General features: G+C 41.6%; 2 protein-coding genes across 6 annotated transcripts in view; both read left to right on the forward strand.

Moving 5' to 3' along the window:
* The window catches only part of LOC128696330 (uncharacterized), a 50,810-nt gene extending 43,395 nt beyond the window's left edge, over nucleotides 1-7,415 (forward strand). For all 5 annotated transcript variants that reach the window (XM_053787534.2, XM_053787535.2, XM_053787536.2 and 2 more), the window contains 4 exons: nucleotides 1,704-1,814; nucleotides 2,915-3,041; nucleotides 3,173-3,280; nucleotides 3,630-7,415. In XM_053787534.2, the coding sequence (XP_053643509.1) occupies nucleotides 1,704-1,814; nucleotides 2,915-3,041; nucleotides 3,173-3,280; nucleotides 3,630-3,774 (491 nt within the window). In that variant the 3' untranslated portion in view covers nucleotides 3,775-7,415. The remainder of the gene's footprint in view (nucleotides 1-1,703; nucleotides 1,815-2,914; nucleotides 3,042-3,172; nucleotides 3,281-3,629) is intronic.
* A 4,529-nt stretch (nucleotides 7,416-11,944) lies between these two features.
* Nucleotides 11,945-15,340, forward strand: part of LOC128696335 (uncharacterized) — a 14,884-nt gene continuing 11,488 nt past the window's right edge. Inside the window, exon 1 of the mRNA XM_053787549.2 lies at nucleotides 11,945-12,044. The gene's annotated coding sequence lies outside the window, so the exon portion shown is untranslated. The remainder of the gene's footprint in view (nucleotides 12,045-15,340) is intronic.

The raw sequence follows: 15,340 nt of genomic DNA on the forward strand, positions 1-15,340 counted from the left end.
CTTTCTCTAATTTCTTAATGTGCTTGACCCCTTGCGGGTTCCAAACTGGTGCTGCATACTCCAGTATAGGCCTGACGTACATAGTGTACAGTGTCTTGAAAAATTCCTTACTTGGGTATCGGAATGCTAATCCCAGGTTTGCCAGGCGCCCATATGCTGCAGCAGTTATCTGGTTGATGTGTGCTTCCGGAGACGTGTTCGGTGTTATACTCACGCCAAGATCTTTCTCCTTGAGCGAGGTTTGCAGTCGCTGGCCACCTAGCCTATACTGTCTGCGGTCTTCTTTGCCCTTCTCCGATCTTCATGACTTTGCATTTGGCAGGGTTGAATTCGAGAAGCCAGTTTCTGGACTACGTGTCCAGCCTGTCCAGGGCTCTTTGAAGTCCTGCCTGATCCTCATCTGATTTAATTCTCCTCATTAACTTCACATCATCTGCGAACAGGGACACCCCTGAGTCTATACCTTTCATCATGTCATCCACATATACCAAAAATAGCACTGATCTTAGGACCGACCCCTGTGTGGCCCCGCTCGTCACAGGTGCCCACTGTGATACTTCATCACGTACCATGTCTCGTTGTTGCCTCCCTGTCAGGTATTCTCTGATCCATTGAAGTACCCTTCCCGTTATACGCGCCTGATCCTCTAGTTTCTGCACTAATCTCTTGTGAGGAACTGTGTCGAAGGCCTTCTTGCAGTCCAAGAAGATGCAATCAACCCACCCTTCTCTCTCGTCTCTTACTTCTGTTACTTTATCATAAAACACTCCAGTAGGTTTGTGACACAGGATTTGCCTTCCATGAAACCGTGCTGGTTGTCATTCATACTTTTGTTCAGTTCCAGGTGATCCACCACTCTCCTCATGATAATCTTCTACATGACTTTGAATACTATACACGTCAGTGACACTGGTCTGTAGTTTAGTGTCTCTTTTCTGTCTCCTTTTTTAAAAATGGGAACTACATTTGCCGTCTTCCATACCTCAGGTAGTTGCCCAGGGATGTGTTGAAGATTGTGGTTAATGGGACACACAGCATTTCTGCTCCCTCTCTAAGGACCCACGGGGACATGTCCGGTCCCATTGCCTTTGAGGTATCAATGTCACTTAGCAGCTTCTTCACCTCCTCCTCAGTTGTGTGTATGTCATCCAGCACTTGTTGGTATATTCCCTGTTGGTGTCCCCCTCTGTCCTGTCTTCCCAGAGTCCTTCCTGTCTCCACTGTGGATACTTCCTTAAATCTCTTGTTGAGCTCCTCACATACCTCTTGATCGTTTCGTGTGTGTGTGTGTGTGTGTGTGTGTGTGTGTGTGTGTGTGTGTGTGTGTGTGTGTGTGTGTGTGTGTGTGTGTGTGTGTGTGTGTGTGTGCGTGTGTGTGTGTACGAAGTATGGGATTGGAGTGTGAAATGTGTGGGTGTGTGTATCATACATAAGAGTAATCATGTTATAATAAGATACAACCACACCTCCAGGATGCCACCCACAGCAGATGGGTAACTTGCAGGTACCTATTTACCAGCAGGTGAGCAGGGACAGGAGGTATAAGGAAACTCACCTACACTTTTATTTGGTACCGCCTGAACAGCTAGTTTACTATGGATCCAGTGTTTGTACTGTGCAGCAAGTGTTCATATGCTGAGAAGATGTATCCACACAATACTGTCTATGTGAATAACGATGGTAATTAAAGCTGTCCTCCGCAGAGCTTGGAGAGCTACACTCCCGACAGAAGCGGACGATTGCCTTTCCAACAGGATCAACTTTCACTCTGACTCCTGTATTATGTATTCCAGTCGTCAACATCGGTGACCTCAGTAAGTGGTGTGTTACTATTAGTCTTTATAGGAAATGTCTGTCACGGAATATACACACTTTACTTTAATCCCAGCATTGAGTATGAAGGTATCTTTATCGTGTTTCCTGAGGAATAAAATGCTTCCTTGTATCAAACGTCATCAGCGTTTTCTTATTTCAGGTCATTACTCTGTGGTAATCTTTTGTTTTTCAAATGGAGCAAAACGCTATTTGCAGTGCGCCAGCATCTGCTGGCCTACTGCAGATGCTGATCTGCTGCAAATAGGGTCGCCGTGGATGGCTTCTGGCCAGAACGAAGGCTAGACAGTCGGCTGTGAAGAATCGTGGGAAGTTCACAAGATTATTGTCTGCGATTTTGTAATTTGTGATTATGTGTACTGTGTAGGCACTGTCGGAGGGGGCCAGGGGTGAGTGTAGAGTAATGGGGAAGGCCATGGGTGAGTGAAGAGTTATGAGAAAGGCCAGGGGTGAGTGAAGAGTTATGAGGAAGGCCAGGGGTGAGTGAAGAGTTATGAGGAAGGCCAAGGGTGAGTGAAGAGTTATGGGGAAGGCCATGGATGAGTGGTAGTGTATCTTTCGTCCGGAAACATCATCTGACAGATGATGATCCGTCAAACTAGTTAATCACCCACTGACCTACCCTAGCTACTGAACAAATTCTCAGGGGTGCTACAACTAATGTAAATTAAGCTCTAGATCTAGAGGTCTAATTTAGAAGCATAAATAGTATAACCTCACTGATAGATGATGTCATAGATTGGTTTAAATTTCCTAGGCGAGCATATCAGCATTTCACAGTCATTATTAACATATATGAAGAATTATGCTTCGAAATTCTAGGGGCGATGGGATAGAGCTGATCTTGCTTGATAAGCTAGATACATGTGCAACAGTTAGGTATCATTATTCAAAAACGTTTCGCCTACACAGTAGACTTCTTCAGTCGAATACAGAGGCAGCAGAAGCAGTAGAGATTACACTGCCTACCATTATCATATTCACATCTGGCTTTCCCCAGAAGCTAAGACCCTGCTCTTTCAGTCTTTCAATTTCTTTCAATCACATTTCACATTCTCGCTCACTTTCCCCTCACCTTCAGCCGCTTTCCTGGACATCGAGCTTCCGTTCACCATCAGACTGCCTAATGTCACCCAAGTGAGCTACGCTGGCAGGATGGACGACGATAGACTGGGGATCTACACTGTCCTTATCGACACCCTCTCCAGGTTAGTGTGTCTTCAGAAGAGAGATAGAATACGCATGTGTGTGTGTGTGTGTGTGTGTGTAAGAGAGAGGAAGAAAGAGGAGAGCTATGTTTGGAGTCCTCATTAGGTTCTCCCTTTTCCTGGTGTTGCAGGTTCGGCGTAGACGGCAAGTCGTGCCTCCTAAGGGCGGTGTGCGAGGTCGCTGAAGCCCCACTCAGGGATGACGGCCTCCTGGGGGAGATCCTCAACATCATTCTCACGTAAGTTCCTCATGGCCTCCTTGGAGAGACCGTGGCCACTCGCTCAGTTCTCACCGAACAATCAACTCAGTCAGTTGGATATGACAGAGTTGCATATTCTTTGGGTAGCATTGATAATAGGCTGGTCGAATATTTGTGTTAGTAGGTTTGGATTTGATAAACCCACCATGTACAGACCAATATGCCTGTTACAGTATTCCTCCTAATGTTCTTACGTCATTGACTGTATTCAGATCGAAATGTACAAATGTCCATGTTTCATATTTGTCTTCCAATGATGTCTCACTTTGCATCGATCTTGTGTTTAATTCATATATTTTCGATGTTTCTTTTTCTTTTGCACGTTCAGCGCCTCGTACGGGTCGTCTTCGAGTCAAATGTACGACTATGTGAACGCCGAGTACTATGGTCGTGTGTATGGCGATTGCTGGTCAGCCTACCCACAGTGTCCCATGTCGATCTTCAAGATGTTTGACGAGATCAATGAGGTATAACACTGTGCTGGGGTCAGTGGAACACGGTGATGGAGTCAGCTGAACACGATGATATTGGCAGCGGGGGATCTGTTCAATGGCACTTCCTCTCTTGCGACGTCAACAAACAATATCCTTTCAAGATCTTGCTGCCTTCTTTCTCTTCGTTTTCTTGTGCTGAATGACCCACATGGGTTTAGCACTTAACATGAATTATTAAAAAAAAATCGTTTTCATCTTCCCATTAGCTCGTCAGTCACTTCTGACGTTAATCCATTTACTTTCTAATTTACTCGTCTACTTTTCGACCGAGTCAGTCTGTGCCCGCTTCACTCAGCCACCTTCCGGTTAAATCTGTTACCTTGTTCTACAGCCAGTCACTTTCCAGTTAGACCAGTCACTCTCTTCTTCACCCAACCACTTTCATATTAACCCAGTCACCGTCCGCTTCATTCAGTCACTCAGTTCACTCCAGTCTCTCCTTACTTCGCGCAGTTACCCCAGCAGTCAATCCTTCTGCAAGTATTTCAGTGCTTAGTTAGTAAGATCTAGACATGCAATTACTTCCAAACTTGCCCAGTTACCCCTTGTCCTTTACACGCAAAGAGATGCTCCAGAAATGCATTTTATGTAACATCTGGGCTCTCAGAATTCTATATCTTAGTCGAACATCGATTTGGAAAGAATTTTCCAACCATGGTTTCATGGCGATGCTCTCGTAAGACTGCCAGCCCGATGCTCAGTACCTACGAAGGTTCGGGTACCCTCCCCCCCAATGAAGAAAAACACATTTACCATCACTCATGCCAAAAGTACCCAGACATATAGATGATCCACCGAACAGAAATATCCATACTAATCTTTTAAAAAGTCAGTACTCTTTGTATCTCACATAATTATATTTTAAGCACTCGTGCGGTCGACTGTCTTCAAAATTACTACTCCTACTACTATCACAAATAATAATAATAATAATAATAGTAATTATAATAATAATAATAATAAATAAATAGTAATATTTTATTGAGTAAGGTGTATCGAAATAAAAGATGGGTTTTTAAGGGCACTTTTCCAGTACTATCTTATCTAATATTAAGAATCTTAAAGAAGCAAATGCTAACCAGAGACACGTTTTGTGACTATAAACTGTAGTTATTTGTCTGTTATTTGATGTATATTCGATGTTATCCTGAGTAATATTACCATGAGTGACGCTATCGTGAGTGACATCATTTCGAGCGACGTCACCACAGTGGGTGACGTCTGTGGACTGGTGGCCAGTAATAGTCGAACAAATCACAGAGCTCTTATTTAAGGTTCGAGATTTCTTATGATAAGCTTGTAAGAAAAATAAGAGTCTCTCTTGTTAACATGGAGTGAGACACTCCACACCACGTCATTCAAGACTCACACTAAGGTACTCATACTAAGGTACTACGGTACTCACACAAAGGTACTCACACTAATGTCATGTGGGGGTTCGAAACGTGGATTGGGTAAGAAGACTCATGTAGGCTGGTTAGTACGTATAATTATAACGGAAAATATGGGAAGCACAGGCCCGCCCTGCCTCTCTGCTCTCTATCTTAAGACTGACTCACGAATGATGACTAGGGGTGAGCGGCATTCACAAACATGCTATAGTCAGCAGCAACAGTGAATAACAAGTGATTCACACAGACGGTTGGTAGTGAGTCATACTACTGGTAACTGGTTACTGGGAACTGATACTACTGAGAGCTCGGCAACGCTAACGTATGTCGTCCCGACATACAGCTAACACAAACTAGAGACGGCAGGCATACGGCTTGGGCTGATTCTATATAATGGCAAAGTACACAACAATTGAACATTATAACATACATAAGGAGAATATTGGAATGGGAGCTAATGTAATTTACTGTAATGAAATTGACTGTAATGCATTACAAGGTATGATATAGCACAACTCATAGAATGAACTCAACATTGGGATTACACAATAGAAGTGATAAAAAACAGTTTTTGATCGATCGATCTGTATTCATGTGGTCTACGGATTCTGAGAAAGGATATATACAAAGAAAGAAGTGTTTAACAGAAAGGCAGACTTGGTGCACTCAAATCTAGACTGCTAAATCTCAGAATTCGGAGAGAATGGGAATACAAAACAAAAAAAATCTTGAATATTAATAAGTTGATACTGTAATTATTCATCTATACAGGTTATTTACATTTAACCCCAACTCTGCTAGGGTGAGACTGACATATGCAGAATGGGTGTCATCTCTGGGAGGATCAAACTCTATTGCACTGGCTAACTCATGTAGTATTTGAGCCAGCTCTGAATTGGTAGTTACAAATGATACTTGAGGATTTCTCAATACCTGTCGTGTACGTAGGGAATAACGACATTCAGGTTGATCGTCTGACTGAGTCTCAGAGGTAGAGAGTACAGGATCGGGAGGATTGTCAGAGTCTGTCACATTAGTCTGGGTTGGAACATCATTATCATCACATACTAACTTCATATGATCTAAATGCGATTCTTTATACTGACCAGTATTAATTTCTCTAACCTTATACTTATTGCCATTGATATGTTCAACTACTCGATAAGGACCAACAAACTTTTGATCAAGCTTAGGCATTGCAGACGTTTTGTTAAGTTAGTCAGCATAACTCTCGAACCTACTGTAATTTTGGACGGCTTTGCTCGAGTGTTTGCGACTCTTGTAAATTCTGCTGTTGATTTATGAAGTGTTTCACGGAACTGATACAACTGAGACTAAGGTACTAAGGTACTCACACTAAGGTACTAAAGTACTCACACTAAGGTACTAAGGTACTCATACTAAGGTACTAAGGTACTCACACTAAGGTACTAAGGTACTCACACTAAGGTACTAAGGTAAACCAAACCATACCACGGGCGGGGATAGACCCCGCGATCAGTCTCTAAACTCCAGACCGTCGCGTTAACCACTGGACCAGCTAGCCACAATAAGATTCGTCCAACTAGGTATATTTCTACACCATAGGAAGGTTAGCATAGGCACCACTGTGACCACAATCGTGACATTACGATTTCGTGAGTCATGGTACTAAGGTACTCACACTAAGGTACTAAAATGGCTCAGAGTAGAAATCTTAAAAATAATTCTTGAAGCCTTTTTATATAACGTTTGAAGCTCTTTTATATAACTTTTCAAACCCCCTTTAAAAATCTTCGAAACCCTTTTATGTAACCTTTGAAGCCCTTTCATACAAATTCTGAAGCTCCTTTTATATAACGTTTGAAACCCTTTTATATAATATTTGAAACCCCTTGTATATAACTTTTGAAGCCCCTTTTCTATAAGTTTTGAAGCCCTTTTATATAACTTTCTAAGCTTCAAAAGTTATATACTTTTAAATGGCTATATATCCTCGAGGTTATGGGTCCTCGCAGTTACATATAGAATATATTATAATATAATAATTATTAATATATTATAAAATATATTATAAAATATATTATAAAATATATTATAATAATTATTAATCAGGTTTGTTCTCTAAAATCTATTTTCAGTGGAAAATTAAACAAAAATCTCATTATTTCATATTAAAGGCAGAACTTCGAAATTTCGAAGTTCGGTTTCGTTTTTTTTTTTTTTAATATTTTTTTCAAGCACTAGAGATGGACCACATATTAAAAAAAATATGTTCTTGTATATTTATAATAAAAAATTATAATAGAAAATATAGTTTTTCTTCAAACCATTGTTCAGGATGCATATATATAGCAAGTGTGACTTTGTTAATGGTCCAGGTGAGACCGAAACGTCGTCTTGAGTTCCTCTCTCCCATGTGCGGGTTTTTTTGTGTATTGTTCCAGTCGTGGTGTTGTGACTTTTTGTTCTCTTTAGTGGTTTATTATGTGATATATTTATCTAGAAGCGGAGAAAACTCACTTATAAGGATCGAACTGCGATGAGGAATTAGACACACGTGCAACACATTAGTTCCGTAAAAGATGATGTACAAAGACGGTAGATGGTGACGTAATCAGTCCCTCAGCTTTGCAGAACTATACACAGAATTGGTAGATGGGGTAATCAGTCCCTCAGCCTTGCAGAACTATACACAGAAGACGAAATGTGATATCTGCACTCTTCTGACAACACAGCTACTGAACGAATGTTGGTGAATGTGTTTCTTTTTTCCTCCCCTGGATCACCCTATCTCGGTGGAAGACTGTCAGTGTGTTAAAATAAAAGGAAATTCTCTTATATTGTGAGGGTACACGACAACACTGCCCCAAGGAGGTCAATATAAAGTGGTCAGTGTGCTTTACTGACCCGAAGTAAAGGCGGAACGGCAGAAACTACACGCTGAGCGATGGATTTTTTAATGAATGATGGATGGTAAATTGTGTAGGAAGAATGACTGGTAATGAATGATGAACTATGTAGGAAGAATGACTGGTAATGAACGATGAGCTGTGTAGGAAGAATGACTGGTAATGAAAGATGAGCTGTGTAGGAAGAATGACTGGTAATGAAAGATGAGCTGTGTAGGAAGAATGACTGGTAATGAAGGATGAGCTGTGTAGGAAGAATGACTGGTAATGAAGGATGAGCTGTGTAGGAAGAATGACTGGTAATGAACGATGAGCTGTGTAGGAAGAATGACTGGTAATGAAAGATGAGCTGTGTAGGAAGAATGACTGGTAATGAGTGATGGATTGTGTAGAATGAATGACTGGTAATGAATGCTGAATTGTATAGTAAGAATGACTAATGAATGGTGGATGGTGGATTGTGTAGGAAGAACAACGTGATAAATTATGAACGATTCATAATAAAACAGGAGATGTTTTCCTAGGATAGGGAAGATTTTTCCTAGGGTAAGGGGGATGTTTTCCTTAGGTTAGGGGGAGTTTTTCTAGGATAAGGGGATGTTTTCTTAGGATAATGGAGACACTTTCGTTGAATAAGGGGGATGTTTTCCTAGGACAAGAAGAATGTTTTCCTAGGATAAGGGAGATGTTTTCCTAGGATAAAGGATAGAGTAATAAAAACTAATAAGGATAATGAAAAATAATAATGATAGCAATAACTAGTAAGAATAAAAATAAAAACTAATAAAGATGTTAATAACCAATATACCTGGAGGGTGTTCCGGGGGTCAACGCCCCCGCGGCCCGGTCCATGACTAGGCCTCGCGGTTAATAAAAACCAATAAAGATACTGTCCTCTTCCTGGAATCAAACCTGATTACTCTCCCCAACCACCCTCTCCCCTTCCATTACCCTGAATCTGTGAGAACCTTACGGGTTTAGTGCCACTTCTTGAATATAACAATACTACTACTACTACTACTAATAATAATAATAATAGTAATAATAATAATAATAATAATAATAATAATAATAATAATAATAATAATAATAATAATAATAATAATAATAGTAATAATAATAATAATAATAATAATAGTAATAATAATAATAATAATAATAATAATAATAATAATAATAATAATAATAATAATAATAATAATAATAATAATAATAATAATGCCTTGTTGGTATTATTGTTGTTGTTACAATAACAATAACATTAATACTTCTGTTATATATATTACATCTGTTCCTACTACTACCACTACTAATGCTTCTGCTGCTATTATTGTTGTTGTTGCTGCTGCTACTGCAACTACTGCAGACGCTGATGATGCCTTTTTTCTACTGCTACTACTGCTGTTTGTGTTGTCTCTGTTGTTGGTGTTGCTGCTACAGTTGCTATGCTCTAGAATGAAAGTCAAGGTTCATTAAAGCTCACGCCACTGCTTGCAGCAGATGTAGATTTCCTTCCCCTTTTTAAAATGTAAAGTCACTCGCTGTCTGGACAATACTGATATGATTATCGATACTTGCGAGAGAGTGAGTGACGTTTTCATTGGGTGATGACGTGAGGTACTGACAATGGGAGGAAGTAGATGTCGAGAGGCACTGACGCCCCAGAAACTCACTCAGTCATCATACTCACCACCATCACTTCACTTCAGTGGTGATGCTGAGGGCTCACTCCCATGAATACTTGTTGGACTTTTGCCTAACAGAAAGACCGTTATGTCTAATAGACTTGTGGTCGTCCTGTTAGGCTTCCTGATCGTCCTCTTAGGCATGATGGTCGTCCTGTTAAGCTTGGTGGTGGTCTTGACTCAAGAAATCGTAATGACACGATTGCAAACAAACCATGGTGGTCTTGTTAGGTTTCATGGTCGTCCTGTTAACAGGATGACCATCAAACCTAACACAACGACCACCGATGTCTCTGGTGCCGAGGGTTCTCGTGGGATGGCGTAAGAATATTATAGATTTTAGACAGTCCAAGAGAGATGGTACATATTCATGGTGGAGAGGAATACAATGGAGCCAGAGACTCGTAGTGCCAGGGGGCTTAGTCAAATTCTTGAAATGTTTTGTGTAATGACACAAGTAATTTACTGCAAATCAGCAGAATCACTACTGTTGCCATCATTGCCACCACCGTCAACGTGTGTGTTACCGAATCAGTCACTAGCCCACGGAAATTGGTAATGGTGTAGGTCCCGACCTCTATCCTGCCAACCAGATAGACAGCCAGTCACCCAGTCAGCCAATCAGCTGTGAGTTACAGACGGCAAAACATACCCTAAGGGTAACATAGCAGATTATAAAACTTTAATTAAGGTTGCCACGCACCCCTGGACGACGCACCCCTGGACCATGTACCTTTATTACGTAAGTAAGTTTATCTAGGTATACACAAATAGTTACATAGATTATCATACATAGCAGCATGTGTAAAATACCTAGGATAACCCCAAAAAAGTCAGAGTGACTTATTTCCATTGGGGTCCTTGAATGTGCGAAAAAATGGTTGGGCCACTTAACTTTATTTCCCCTTCTCCTCACCCCACTACCCTCTTCCATATTCCATCCTTCTTTCTTTCCCAACTTATCAAACTTTTGGTTATCGAATCGAACCCGTGGGCCCTGCTCCCTCATAACAGTGATTCTTAAGATTCCTTGAAAATCCCAGCCAGAATCGTAGTAGCATAAGAACATAAGAACATAAGAAAGAAGGAACACTGCAACAGGCCTACTGACCCATGCGGAGCAGGTCCATGTCCACCCCCCCGGATTAGACCAATGACCCCCACCCCCCGGATTAGCCCAATGACCCACCCAGTCTGATCATCTCCACTCAAGGATGGAGCACTGCACAAGACCCAGCAGCACAAGCTAGTCAGGTCCAACTCACATCCACCCACACCCACTCATGTATTTATCTAACCTATTTTTAAAACTACACAACGTTTTAGCCTCAATAACTGTACTCGGGAGTTTGTTCCACTCATCCACAACTCTATTACCAAACCAGTGCTTTCCTATATCCTTTCTGAATCTGAATTTTTCCAACTTGAAACCATTGCTGCGAGTCCTGTCTTGGCTGGAAATTTTCAGCACGCTATTTACATCTCCTTTATTTATTCCTGTTTTCCATTTATACACCCTCGATCATATCCCCCCTAATTCTACGCCTTTCGAGAGAGTGCAGATTCAGGGCCCTCAGTCTATCCTCATAGGGAAGATTTCTGATACATGGGATCATCTTTGTCATCCTCCTCTGTACGGTTTCCAGAGCATTTATATCCATTCTGTAATACGGTGACCAGAACTGAGCAGCATAGTTGCATTCACTTGATTGAGACTTGAATTCTGAGCTTTTGCCTCGTAATTACTCACAAACGTTCACTCACTCTTATCACCCTCACGAGTCTTGTCATACCTACTTCTAAAACTGTGCATATAATCTGCTTGCACCACTTCCTTGTGCAGATCATTTTACTTCTCAATCAGACTAAAGAAGTATTACCACAGTTCTTGACATTTCTGTGATTAACTCACGTCTTTATTATATCTGTAGCCCCTTGTACTCATCTGTTTCTAAAGAAGTATTTCTGGTTGAAAGGGTCGAGATTTAGCTCCTGGCCCCGCCTCTCAACTTCCCAGATTCACTCCCTCGTAGGCTCGTGTGCCGTCATAGACCCTGTTGTGTGCGTTTTTTTAAGGTGGGCTTAGCCTCAGGGTGGGAGTGGCTCCAGGGTGGGCGTGGCTCCAGGGTGGTTAGTATAAGGGGGGATGGTTTATGGTAACTGTCGCGCATGCGCGAAGGTACAAGGTGGGAACACTACAATTATTGAAGGCAGTAAAACATTAGAGGTGAACGTGGGAGGGTGCTACTTCCTCTAGTAGCTCCGAGCACCCACAGGAACAGGTAGTCTTAAGCTGTTTTTAGTGTACGTACATATTTCGAAATCTATTCAAGTGCCATGACCTATATATATGAGGTTCGAAGAAGAGTTATGTATCTGATTATTACAAGACTGAAACTAGGAAATTGAGAAAAAAAAAGTCCCTGATGCTTGGTTAATATAGCAAGAATGAGGGAAAAATCTTCAAAATACCTGACACTAGTCACCGTGAGAGGCAAAGATAAATAGGATAACCATTCAGCAAAAGAAATTAGTGTTTACTTATCATAACAATGTGAGTGTTAAGCTTTCCAATTCACATAGGAAAAGAATCGACCAATGAAAACCGAAACTTCAAACGTTACAAGAAGCTGGAGGCAGTGAAGATGTCTTTGAGAGCAATCTGTGCTGTTAAATATTTTACAGAGAATTTGGAGTGTAGAAATTAAATGTGGGGATATCAGACGTATTATTCAGAGGGTTGAGAAGTTGTTGAGGTGATCTGAAGAATAGAATAGGATGACCTAGAGGGTGTATGAATCTGGGGTAGAGGGAAGGAAGGGTAAAGGTGTTCCCAGGAGGAGTTGAAGGGAGGAGGTAACGAGGTTTTGAGTGCTAGGGGCTTGAGCATTCAGCAGCCTTTTGTGAGGATGTTGGATCGGAGGGAATGGAAACGCTGGGTCTGTATGGTTTGACGTGCAGCTGGATTGTGATCAGGGTAACATTTATGATGGGAGTCAGAGAAAATCGGTTAGTTCGACTTCCTTCCTGGCGGTGGGAGGTACAGTGCCTACAATGGAATGAGGATGTTGTAGTTTGCATAATCATTTGAACTGTGATAGCATATTTCTGGCAAAATAAATAGTGACAGTGAATGTGCTTCCTGTTTCGGAGTCGCCCAACATCGGTGGGAGACGGTCGGTTTGTTAAAAAAAAAAAAATACCTCTGAAACTGGAGTAAATCCCGACAACAGAATCCTGTTGAGAACTATTTGTAAGGCGTAAAGTAATCCTCGGCTATCTTCCAGTGTTAATTTTTTAAACATAATACAGACCGGGAAGAAGTACCCTTCTTGTCCCAGGCAAGCTGTTTATCTGGAGTTTATCTGGAGAGAGTTCCGGGGGTCAACGCCCCCGCGGCCCGGTCTGTGACCAGGCCTCCTTAGGTCAGTGTCCCAGGATGCGACCCACACCAGTCGACTAACACCCAGGTACCCATTTTACTGATGGGGAACATAGACAACAGGTGGAAAGAAACACGTCCAATGTTTCTACTCTGGCTGGGAATCGAACCCAGGCCCTCACCGTGTGAAGCGAGAGCGTTAACCACCAGGCCACCAGAGCCCTGTGATTACAAAATAAATCTATTAGAATCGCCTTTCATTACAGCTGTTCTGAATTTCAACATTTCATAGGGATAAGGAAAACTGGCCGACACCATCACGGCCCTGTCAGTGTCATTCATCATTTGCTCTCAGCTGGCTTATTCTAGTTTTTTTAATATATTTCTACAAGTACATGTACAAGGTATTCAGGCCTAGCTGACATCAATGACATACTACTATATGGAAAGCCGCTTGTTATACTGAGCATTTTGGGTAAATTAGGTCAGTTTTGTCCTAGGATGCGACCCACACCAGTCGACTAACACCCAGGTACCCATTTTTGCAGATGGAGAACATATACAACAAGTGTAAAGAAACACGCCCAATGTTTCTATCCTCGCTGAGAATCGAACCCAGACCCTCGCCGTGCGAAACGAGAGCTTTAGCTACCAGTTATAGGTCAAATTGTCCCGTGGCCTCGTAGGCAACCCTCGCCTCTCAAACTGAGTGTCTGGTTCGATCCCTGGCAAGGGAGGAAACAGTGGGCGTGTTTCCTTACACCTGTCCCGGTTCACCTAGCAAACAAGTAGGTGCCTGGGTGTTAGTCGACTGGTGTGGGTCGCATCCTGGGGGGACAAGATTTAAGGACCCCAATGGAAATAAGACAGACAGTCCTCGATGACGCACTGCCTTTCTTGGGTTATCCTGGGTGGCTAACCCTTTGGGGTTAAAAATCCGAACAAATTCTTATCCTATTATAAGTTATGTTGTTATAGGTTATGGTATTATAAGCCATGTTATTATAGGTTATGTTATAAGTCATGTTATTTGACGTTTTATACTCATGTTTCACAGTGTCATCTACTTACAGAGGTTCTTATACCAGGGAGTGAGCCCACTGGCTCACGCCAGACAAGTCATGTTCCTAACCTTTTCCACTTGCCTAACCAAATTAATGCATCCACAGAACAAGGGGGTTTTAAGCCTGGAGATGTGTTCAGCTCCATAGTCTGGAACAGTGTGAAGCTGAGGCATAAGAATGAATCTTAAAAATGACTTGAAGGTCTGGCTGACGTAGCAGGAGTCGGAGACTACTTACTAGTAGAGATATGAGGCCAAGAATTTGAGGAGCACTACAGCAGGCACAGAAACTGAAACAGGGAATGTTCTACATAACATTAAGCAGAAATAACCTGCTCATGTCAGTAGTTGCACGAACCTTGTCCTAGTTACAAAACACCAACGTTGAAATTCTAAAGCCAATTGAATTAGACGTTCTCGAATTATGAACAAAAACCTTGAAGGAAGGAAATACAAATTAGGACAACCACTATAAGTTATCCCTCCAGGAATATCTAGTTATCATATCATATAATTATATTTTTTATTTAGATTGTGCAGAACGGTCTTCGTGTGTGATGTGGTCATTTACAATTGGAAATACTCAGATTTTTGTCTGTACACAAATAACCCGCACATAAAAGAGAGAAGCTGCCTTTTTGTTATTTATTTATTTTTGTCTGTATTTGTTAATGAATGTGTTGAGCAACACATTGCCATCACTCTGAGGGGAAAAGATGTTACAGTACCTTACATTTGTGGGATATGGCCTGTATTAAAAAAAATAATGGGTTGGTTATGGACATCATGCTAAACGCTTCATATGTTTTTCGAGCTTCATCGCAGCTGATAACAATGTCTGGCTCCGCTGGGTGAACACCTCGAGGGGTTGTCCAGCTGCTAGACTCGCCAAGACCTTTTTTCTCGCAGAATTCTCCCTCTTGGTTAGGCATCGCTTGTCTTTCTGGACATTACCTGATGTCTGAACGGTATTCATGGGAAGAGGACCACTATCAATGAAGGCAAAGACCAGAATATTTTGCCACATCACATCATTTCTTGAGATTGAACTGGCGTAGAGAATATCACTAGAGCACCTCCTGACTTAGCGCAAATTAATTATTAGAGATCCTTCTTATGTACTTGACAGAATA

The sequence above is a fragment of the Cherax quadricarinatus genome, chromosome 39 (genome assembly GCF_038502225.1).
Source record: "Cherax quadricarinatus isolate ZL_2023a chromosome 39, ASM3850222v1, whole genome shotgun sequence".
In the NCBI taxonomy this organism is placed as follows: domain Eukaryota; kingdom Metazoa; phylum Arthropoda; class Malacostraca; order Decapoda; family Parastacidae; genus Cherax; species Cherax quadricarinatus.